The sequence below is a fragment of the Atta colombica genome, unplaced genomic scaffold (genome assembly GCF_001594045.1).
Source record: "Atta colombica isolate Treedump-2 unplaced genomic scaffold, Acol1.0 scaffold88, whole genome shotgun sequence".
NCBI lineage: Eukaryota > Metazoa > Arthropoda > Insecta > Hymenoptera > Formicidae > Atta > Atta colombica.
The window spans coordinates 1920448-1931973 of NW_017259581.1; the positions used below are offsets into that span (position 1 = coordinate 1920448).

The 11526-nt window shown below is 32.7% G+C and overlaps 1 protein-coding gene across 1 annotated transcript in view; it reads left to right on the forward strand.

Annotated features, from left to right (window-relative positions):
* The window catches only part of LOC108693178 (matrix metalloproteinase-2), a 172263-nt gene extending 160873 nt beyond the window's left edge, over nucleotides 1–11390 (forward strand). Inside the window, exons 7-11 of the mRNA XM_018201990.1 lie at nucleotides 6629–7023; nucleotides 8350–8648; nucleotides 8907–9010; nucleotides 9330–9597; nucleotides 10074–11390. Of these exons, the coding sequence (XP_018057479.1) occupies nucleotides 6629–7023; nucleotides 8350–8648; nucleotides 8907–9010; nucleotides 9330–9589 (1058 nt within the window). The 3' untranslated portion in view covers nucleotides 9590–9597; nucleotides 10074–11390. The remainder of the gene's footprint in view (nucleotides 1–6628; nucleotides 7024–8349; nucleotides 8649–8906; nucleotides 9011–9329; nucleotides 9598–10073) is intronic.
* Nucleotides 11391–11526: the final 136 nt, after the last annotated feature.

An 11526-nucleotide genomic window follows, 5' to 3' on the forward strand; every position in this document is an offset into this window, starting at 1 on the left:
AATAAAAATCTATAAAAATCTAAAATAATCGTCCATTCAATAAATCACATAAAAACTCTAAGAAATCATAATTATGAAATAGAATTATAATTATTATATCATTAAAAAGTAGTTTTTTTAATATAATAAAATTACGTTTATATGTATAAATGTGTTTAAATATAATAAGATTACTACTATTAATAATTTATTAACTGATTCTAATATATCTACGTTTTCAAAAAGTTCTTCCTTTTAGCATAGTTTTTTTTTTTTTAATTTCGTATTTTTCTTGCTTCGCTTTCATAAACACAAAAAGATTGGAAAGAATCGAATTGTACTCTTTTAGTTGCGATATAATCGTTTTGACCAGCGGCGGATTAAATTTCAAAATTTAATCTTGTAAGTCCTTAAATCATCGAGCTGCAATCCGCAGATTTTTCCAATCTATCCTGTATTTCCCGTGAGAAATTCTAGGAAATAAACGAAGGGCCCAGTGAATCAATGCGGTAAAACTACTTTCCGTGGAACGTACGCAAGTGCCTTTGTCAAGGATAATGAAGAACGGATCAAAATACATTTTTCTCCTTTACGTTTACGCATAAGCTCGTGTGTTCTGCTGAAGCACGTTACACGCAAAGCTCTTTCCAATTTTTCAATCCACGACCGTAAAAAAAAAAAGATTCGCTTTCTTCAACGAATTCCTTTCAATCTTTCGACCTATCGTCAATATTAAATTACGTGACATACGTATGAAATGTCTTCGTTCTGTAGTGCTTTATTAACATATCAAATCGTTCGATTTAATAAAATCCGTTTTATTCCTCTTGTGTGTTCTTCCTCTTTTTTTAACTATTTTTATTTCATTAATTTTTAACGAGTTTATCGGATTATTTAACCGTGTTTTTAATTAGTTTGTTATACATAAATTTCTCTTGGGAAAGCTCTCGGAATGTTATCAATGAAACTGATGAATCTAATATTCGTGCATTCTGAGCATAAAATGTTTGTCTTTATTTATACCAATTACTTCCGGTTTTATTCATTATATTTTTAGGTTAACATATTTAATTCCCCTTTAAGATTGTCTTAAATAATGTTTTAAGATGCTTATACGGATCTGTGATTGATTTTTATAATCTTAATTCTATACTAAGACAGTCTTAAATTTAAGAACCGACTATAAGGGCTGCTATACACAAAATTCCGTAATCAATCCGATGAACCAATCAGAAAACTGCTTTAGATTATGTAATCTAATGGAATTGGAAATAACAGTAAACTTATCCAATCTCGCAATAAGGTGAATTTCAACCGAAGTTATGGATAAATTTACTGTTATTTCCATTTCCATTAGATTACGTCTAAAACAGTATCTTGATTAGTTCATCGGCTTAAGTTTACATCTTACAGTCACTATTGCGGAATTTTGTGTGCGGCAGTCCCATATACTGGCTGTAATCTCCAATTTACTTCTCTCTCTCTCTCTCTCTCTCTCTCTCTCTCTCTCTCTCTCTCTCTTAGATATCATTAAAGTACTTTAAAATTACGGGTAATGGTATATCAGTTCAACTATGATTTAGATACATGCGATATTGACGAATAATTATAGATTCAGTAATAATTTATTCACGCCCGAGAAAAATATTTGTTCGAAAGCGTTTTGAGCCGCATTGAATAGAAGTACTAAAATAGTATTTATTTTTACATTAGTTAGCTCGTAACGAGCTTATGATGTCATAAAGAGAGATGTTGTTTTCCTTTATTTTTATTACACGCGCAATATACTTCGTGCGCACTCGTGGCAATAAATTTTGGCGTTACTTTCAAGCTGGGCGAAAACATTCCTTCTAGTATATTCCTTCTAGTATAAAACTAGAAGAAAATACGACGAGGCTTGATAAATACATTTTTAAACGACATCATATTCGTTTGTCGTGTACGTTCGCAACATAATCATTTTCGTTATGTTTCTTGTCCGTTTATTTTCTAACTGGCGCCAAGTTTATAGATTCGTCTAGGTCATTTGATTTTGAGAAATCATAATTTTTCATTTGCTGCGTTAACGCACGAATCGCTCGAAAGCAGCTTTTAGAGAATAAGGTGCTTCGTAATACTGTGGAAATAAAACCCGCAATTCTCTCTTCCTTCCCTCGAGAATAAAATTATAAATATCAGGTGCCGTGTTCATGGGATGAAAACTAAATTAAAAATTACAAGTAACACATATGTCCCTTCCATATCTTTGCTTAAATTAAATTATTAAACAAGAATTTCATTTTACGTAAAATTAAATTTGAAATGTGAATATCTCACGTCAATCCGAAAATGCTTAAAAATTAAAAAATTTAATATCTACGGGTTGAATATCATTTTCCTAGTTTCGCGAAAATAGCTTTATCTTTACTCATATTAACGTAATAAAGTTTGAGGTAAACGGAGGCGACGACGGAGGGAGGGGAAGCTGGCTAACTTCTTTATTATAATCGGAAATTACTCGGCGTGACGAAAAGATTGCTTGCGGCCGATAAGGGGGAGAGAGAGAGAGAGAGAGAGAGAGAGAGAGAGGGAGAGAGAGAGAGAGAGAGAAAGGGGGAGAGAGAGAGGGAGAGATGTTGCGAGAGAGAGGGAGAGAGAGAGAGAGAGAGAAAGTTAGAATATTGGAGAGTACGAAGGCAGCAGCAATTATCGAGTGCGTCATTGTAATTGCATCGAGAGATTAGATTTGATGTTCAGGAACTGGTGGTTTCCTTCTATGTGTCTCTCTTTCTCTCTCTCTCTCTATCTTGCAGAGTCTAGATTACGCTAATTGGTAGGTCACTGGCGAATTATCATTTGACTGTAGAATCGTGCAACTATATCATGCGAGCTATCGCGTTCTCGTACTATTCGATAAGGTCGAATTTCCCGTACAAATTTCTATGCAAGTAGCACACAGAATGTCAATTGTTAACAAAAAGGATTGAAATTCGACTTTTAAACTACATTCTTCTGGACATAAAATACTCGCATCTTCTCTTCCCAACAAATATATTTGAAAAGAATTTACATAAAAGACTTGTGGGAATTTGAAAATTTCTCCTACATTTGAATATTTTAAAAATCCTTTTTATGTTCTTAAATATTTGAGAAATGTTTCAAAATTATTATATCGTTTTGTCTTTATATTATAATTTTATTATTACTGATTTTTTGTTGCTGTATTACGGTTTTATTAAATTCTTTTAAATGATAAATGCAGTATAAAGATATACGCGACGAAATCTTTTTATATAATGATATTTTTAGGTTATAATATCTCAGTTTTTCTTTAATATAAATTATTATTTTACACAGGATATATAAATATTAAGTTTTTATATTAATATATACAAAAAAGTACTTTGGGACGATCTACATGAGATAGAATTTTATAATTTTATGTACATTATTTTCTCTTAACATATTTTCTTTTCACATACATAAACTTTTTCTGTGTATTTAAAAATACATCTTTATAAAATATATTTTTATAAAATTACAATCGTACTTAAAATTCAATTCTTTCGCGTAAATTATAGGTCGCGCAAAGTAATATATTTAATTCTTCTGTCGTTTGCCGTTTCATTTATTTCACTCACATTTACAGGGTATTTACGGCGTAAAACGCGTTTATTGCTTCATTTATCCATCCAATCGTTCTCCGATATGAGTTACATTTAATGTCATTTCACATGAACGATCGATAACGTAAATTTTGTATCCATGGTATACATGTAATGCTATACACAAGGGAGGGAAGGAGGAAAGGGGGGGGGGGGAAGTGAAGTGAATCCGTTGCTGTGCGTTTGCATTCATGTTACATAGAAGATCTGACTCGCGAACTCACTCGTAATTTCACCAATTCTGTCAATCTGATGTTGGCTGGTCGCGGCCAAGCGGAATTAACGAGCGATTTGCCCGCGTTAATGTAACATATTGGAAAGGAAAGGAGAAATATAAAACGCGTCGTGCACACGTGATCACGATAAAAACCGAATTTCAACTGTACATATTTGTCATCAAGAAGTTTATTGCTTCACGATGGCAATTTGATACTCGCGAAGTATGTACCTCTATCAGTGATGTTTTTTTCTCCAATGCAATGCGAACGTGAATCACGTGTCAATATATAAATGTCTCGTATCTTTCATTTTCTTTAAATATATTTGACGGTAAATATGAAGATATATGTAGGATTGGGAATGTATTTGAAATACTTTTATTTAAAACAGTTTTTGCAATACAAGCACATTTTGTATTTTTATTTCAGCGGAGCACATGAAAGTATTATTTTGTAATTAAAATAAAATTTTTTAATAAAATTTTTTATACTTTGTAATTCAAATAATAATAACATTGATTGTCAATCTTATTTGAAATATAAAATATTTTCAATCTTTTGGTATTAATACCGAAATATAAAATACAAAATACTTTTATGTGCTCTCATGAAATACAAAATATTTACATGTGTTCCGTTAAAATGCATAATACAAAATATAATTTGCCTTGTAAATACTGTTTTTCAAATTAAAATATTTCAAATACATGCCAGCCTTGGATATATGGCATTGCACTTGTCATTGTGCACACTGATTAATCTAATATTATTATTCACAGTATTTTGCTTCAAATATCAAAGATATCAAATCCATGCATGGGAGACTAATCGATTCTTTTTTTAAAACGTATTTCTTTTAATATGAAATTAAAATATTGTATTATATTAGTGCATAACTTTAATTTCAATGGTTGATTATATGTGGACTTTAATCGCTAATCAGTCACATTGTATGATTTTCCCATCGCTTTTGTCTGTCGTGAAATCGAATACATGTCAATCGTGAAATCAAACATCAATTGAAATGCAGTGAATTATTATGGCATTCCGAATCGCTATTTAAGTCCGCCACGGTTAAACGAATTGATGTAATCTTATCTTGTTCGTTAATAAGAAGCGAAAAAGAAAATTATGAAACCAATAAAAATATTGACACGATTGTCATATAATATGTTTGTATATATGATATCAGGAAATTCAGTTTTTTGGAAATAAATCGGCAATTCTGTGGCACAAAATCAACCTGTGTGCGCGAAAAGTTATTTTAATAGCCTTCTCCGCTCCACCTTCTCTCCATGATCAATTACACAAAATAAAATAATGTTCATATATATATATATCAGTGAGAGAGTCAATAGCTCCTCGATGAATTGCAAACGTATTCTATTTAATCAGCTTGTGATGCTCATCAGAAATGCGCGGACATTCGTTGAGAAAGGAAAAATGTGCCCGCCTAAAATTGACAAATAGTTTCGATTGCAAAAATAGGCAAACTAAATTCGTAATGATACTTCAGGTCAATCGCAATGAGAGAAATTGATGCTTAAATTATTCTATCTCGATTGCTTTAATATATACGATATTTTGCACTGTTTCTTTTAACAATTACCAGATGCTGTGCGTTCTAAAAAATAAATTTTGCAAATTTTAATATTTTATATGTATTTGTATTATATAATATAATAGTATTATATATAATAGTAATAAATTATTAATAATAGTAATTATTATTATTATAGTATTATTAATAATAGTAATAAAAGAACATAAAAAAATTTATATATTATTTATATTATATAAATTTTTATATTCTTTTAATAATAACGTTCTTTTCAGTAGTAATGGACGAAAAAAAACCGATGCATCTGCTGATTAAAGCATTTCTCCGCATAATATTGCTGTAATTATGCAAGTACAATGTCCGACGATGAGTTTATTTTTTTTTTTTTTTTAATGGCTATGCTTTTTACAAACACGTTTCGCTACAAATTGTCTAATATCGATCTGGAATTTCTTTTCATGAGAGAAGGATCGATCGACCTGAAAGGCGACGGGATGAATTCATCGCGCGCGGATTAAAGAACGAAGAACGAAATCAGCTCTTTTTGCATGCTTTTGCATTAGAGTATCCGCGTGCTCATCTTTTCCAAATGAATCGGGCTGAATACGTCGATGTATTCGTGTTGATCAGTAACGCTGGTTGTATTGCATTTACAGATCGTACCATCTTGGAAAATTCTCTTGAAAAAATGGAGACTCCTCCGCATTAATTTTGTGCTAAATAAATTTATGCAGCATTGCGTTATATTAACTCTTATAGATATAATTGCGTTATAATTTTGCAACAGAATATTACAAGATTATTATACATACTGCTGAATGTATACATGAGAGTAATTTTTATTATTTATTATAAAATATGAACATAAAATTAAAATAATTAACGAGATATTTACGGTATAGCTGCATTTCTTAATTAAAAAAAATATATATTATAATATATTTTTTATATAGTACAATAATGTATTATGCTTAAAATTTTTAATAAATTAATTAATAATTTACAATCTTCTTCAATCAATTTTCATACGTTTTCTACGTGTTCCGATGTGCTATCGTTAATGAAAAAAATATTCCAATAAATTCTGCTGAATAAATTAATTATGTTTTTAATTACCAATTATTTCAAATAGATTAATGTTGCACGCTTACGAATTTTGATAGACTTACAAATTAAACGAACGAAAGAGAACAGACACGAAATGAACCAACAAAATTATATTTCAGGAGCTCCTGAAGGCAAACTGTGGGGCAATATACCAGGTGGACCACTGCCACCAGAGCAACCACCACCGCCACTCCCAACAACTACAACAACGACAACAACGACATATAGGCCTTGGAGAACGAGACCCACCAGGCCCAATCACTATCCGGACGATGGCAGGCCTCGACAACCGGGTCGTTATCCACAGAAACCTGATTATCGGCCGCATAAACCCCATCGACATCACACCATATGGTCGACGACGACGACGACGACAACGACAACGATGAGGCCCACGCCGAGGTTTAGACATCGATGGACTCCACCACAGCGGGACGACGTGCCCGACAAGTGCGACACAAGTTACGACGCTATCAGCATCATCCGCAGAGAGGTTTTCATCTTCAAAGGACGAGTAAGCAATCAAATTTTAAAAAAAGAATAATAAAAAATTATGAAAAAATTTGCTGTATCTCAGAACGATATGTTAATGAGGCTTTTAGGCGCTACATTATTTCGCTTTATCGCAAGGAAAAGAATCTCGATATCTACTTTCTAAGGCAAAAGAAAGTGCGCTTAGCATTTTATATCTTATCTTTTTAATTTCCGAGCATAAAATCATGATATATTTGTACATTTATATTATCAATATTTAAAATCAAAATATTACATTTAAAGTAATTAATTATTACATACATGTATAGGTGTACAACTTTGCTTCCGCCGTTTTCCTATAGATGGCTTTAGCGGTAAATGGTGGTCGAAATAAATAAATCATAGACGTCATACAACTTGGGCATCTGTCAACATAACCCCATAGAAACATTAGTCGATTTGTGTCTGCATCATAAAGTTATTCTCGATTGAAAATGTCAATTTACGAGCCAAATTCTCGTCATTTCCGGGAAGTTTTAATTTTTTGCTTCAATATGAAGAAATCTGCGGCTGAGGCTCATCGAATGCTCTCAAATACTTATGGTGTTCGCTATTAGTGAAAGAACGTGTCGTGAGTGCTTTCAACGCTTCAAGAACGGTGATTTTGACGTCCAAGGTCATGCTCTGTTTATGTTATTTGGTGGGACCAGCTCGGCGTAGTGTATTATGAACTTAAAACCGACTGAAACAATCACAGGCGATCGGTATCGAACGCAATTGATGTGTTTAAGTCGAGCATTGAAAGACCAACGGCCGCAATACAACGAAAGACACGATAAAGTGATTTTGCAGCATGACAATGCTCGACTCCATGTTGCGAAAGTGGTCAAGACATACTTGGAAACGTTGAAATGGGAAGTCCTACCCCACCCGCCGTATTCTCCAGACATTGCTCCCTCTGACTATCACTTGTTTCGATCAATGGTACACGACCTGGCTGACCAGCACTGCCGGTCTTATGAAGAAATAAAAAATTGGATCGATTCGTGGATAGTCTCAAAAGATGACCAGTTTTTTCGACGCGGGATTCGTACGCTACCCGAAAGATGGGAGAAAATAGTGGCCAGCGATGGACAATACTTTGAATCATAAATGTATAACCAGTTTTTTACAATAAAGCCTCGAATTTCGGAAGAAAAAACGGCTGAATTAAAGTTGTACACCTAATACATTTAATATATCTTGTATTTTACAATTTAAATTAAACGTGTAACAAATTTTCTTATAATTTCTGAGGAAGATAAATAATTAATAAAGTTGGAAACTGTATACTAAGAAATTCTCTTTGCTTGAATTCGCATTGCAGTATCTATGGCGAATAGGTGATCACGGGATCTATGAAGGATATCCGGCGGAGATCACCAGGTTATTCAATCTGCCATCAAGCATCGATCATGTGGACGCCGTGTATGAGCGACCGGATAAGAAAATAGTCTTTTTCATTGGTCGCGAGTACTACGTCTTCAATGCCAACAATCTGGAACCGGGTTATCCAAAACCACTTACATATCTGGGATTGCCAGCTTCCTTGGAGAAGATTGACGGCGCCATGGTGTGGGGCCATAATGGCAGGACTTACTTCTTCAGCGGCTCCATGTATTGGAGGTGATTTCTCAAGTCGAATTTATCTACTCTTTCACTTATTATTGCTTAGAGTTCATTATAATTCTAGATTCATCAATTTCGGTACAATAATTTTTGTCTGATATTAAATGAAAAATAATCTGAACTGAAATGCGTTCCACACCTCTTCGGATATAAAATGAAATTTGTGCACTTGTAATCCGATTCACGTTGGACCCCTACTCTTTTTAATCCATATAAATAAAATTTAATTCTCCAATTTAATCTTCTGCTCCACAGGTTCGACGAATCTGTTAATTATGTGGAACTCGATTATCCCAGAGACATGAGCATGTTCGCCGGCGTTGGCAATGACATCGATGCCGTTTTTCAATGGAAAAATGGTAAATTTCAAAAACTGACATTCACGAAAAAATAACTTTATTATAAATACAATTATTTAAATATTTATTCAGACAATTTATTATATATATTTATATATGAATAAATTACTTTTAACGCCAAGTATAATACATTTTTAATATAGAAATAATCTATATATTTTCAACATAAGAGATAATAAGCAACTATACATATATAGTTTCTTAATACTTTACACAACTTTTATTTTAATTCTCGATTCTTCTAACATTTTATAAATAATTCTCTATGTGTAACTTCGTCTATCGACTTTCTATCGTAATGCTTCCTTCTTTTCGACAGGCAAGACGTACTTCTTCAAAGGCAAGGGTTTCTGGGAGTTTGATGATCTCAGAATGAGGGTTGCGCACGAAAAACAAAAATTGTCGGCGCCAGTCTGGATGGGTTGTTCGCCACCGGAAGTGGAGACTAACGACATCGAGACTAACCTACCTAGGAAGTCGAGCATTGTCTCGGCTTCCGCCACTATCGCCGTGGGAGAAATCACGTCGATATTTGTCATGGTCGTAGCGAGTTTCGTCATGAGGATAATATACGTGTAAAAATAGAGGTAATTATTGTATTCATTAATACTATTGTATTCATTAATTTTTAACAATGGTAATTAAAGAAGTTTTAAGATATTTCTAAACACAACGTTGATTAATATTAAATAGATATTCAGAATTTAAGATGTCATGAAATATGTAATCGTTGTAAAATGAAAATTATACCTGTAATGTTATGTAGTTAGTATAAAAATAATTAATGAGATATAGAATTTAATATAAGTTTTTAAATAATTTAAAACCAAGTCGAGTATATCATTTGTAACTTCATTTATATATAATTAATTGTATATAAATGGAATTATATATCATTCCATTTATAAAGTTTTACAAAATTTCACATGGTCCGAATAAACATTAGTAGTTGAATACATTAGTAATAGAATAAACATAATAAATTTTAAATGCATTTAAATCAAGCATTTCAAAAGTCAGAGAACAGTAGCTGTCATGTTTTTCTATCTTCTTGTGCTTTCAGATTATATAACGTACATGTCCCTTCCAACTGATGTGCAACGCAGAGCATTTTGTACCTCATATATGAGAATTTCGTGCGAAATACGAATACCAGAAAATCAATCGGATTCTTAAAGCGTGGACGTCGACAGATCGGCAAACCCGGAGATGGAAGACCAACTGTTTGTATATATCGGTTGGAATTTCAAAGGAATGCCTGCGGCACGGATGGATCACAGCTATCGGAATCGATCTCGTCGTTGAGCCTTCCGATGGAGAGATCACGATAGCAGTACAAACGAAGTTCCAAGAATGATATCGAACTAAGTCACGAAGCTACGTTTTCAAAGAAGATATATGAAATGGCGACAAATTATAACATTGTAAAATATATGTGATATTACGAGGAAAAATTTTTTCCTGTATATCTTTTACTTATCTTTTACGTTGATAAAACTCTATTGACATTTAATTTTCTCTTACAAGTATGTGACTTAGGTCCATATCATTAATCCTGAATAGACCGCACCATCACGCTGCGCAGGAGCATATTTTTGTATACTGCGTTTTACACGACCGCATTTACATACAAAGTAATTAACTTAAGACATAACTTTTTTATATCGCACGGATGAGCGACGGGTCCTCAAAGATGCGAAAGGAAACGAGATTCCTTTGAGTATTTTACAGACAATTTTAACTTATGAACAATTTATCACTGCCGAAAATCCATCCAACGTTTTTCGATTCTCTTTTTATGACTGAGGATTCCTATCTCGATTTATAAATCGAGATAGGAATCCTCAGTCATATATATTCCTTTCAAGGACCAAAAAATTCCGTGATCACGTCCTTTTAAACCGTGACGCGCTTATTAGTTGAACTGTCGAATCGACAATCTCAAAACGATAAAATTAGTCGATTCCGACAAAACACATTTTATATAAATATTGTATTAATTATTGATACCATATAATTTAGCAAAAGAGAGGACACAGGCAAAACGCAGTGTCACCAGTTTTGTAAACTGTGATATTTATATACCGCGCGATCAAGTAGTTAGTGTAATATCAAGGAAGTAGAACAGAATCAATTTCGTAAATTTATATACAGCGTCGGTGTATCTAAGATATTTTGCATAAACTTTGCGAACGTACTTCCCGATTTGTTTTAAGCTGATTTTTTCCCAGCATGAGATTTTTAAGCGAATAGAGGTCTCAGAGTGAAAATAAATAATGAAATCTCACTATACATTATCTTGAGTGGATCTCGACAGAATTTTATAAATACTAAAGCTTCAGTAACTAAGAGAATTTAATTAATAAAAAATTGTAAGTAAACGGTGAAGGTGATTGCTAATTAAATTTTTGTAAAAAAGAAATTGACTGCAATTTTAATATCGCGTATCGCAAATTTTCTCTGCGAAGTTTATAGTATTTGTATTCCCGACCTCTGTGTATATATATATATATATA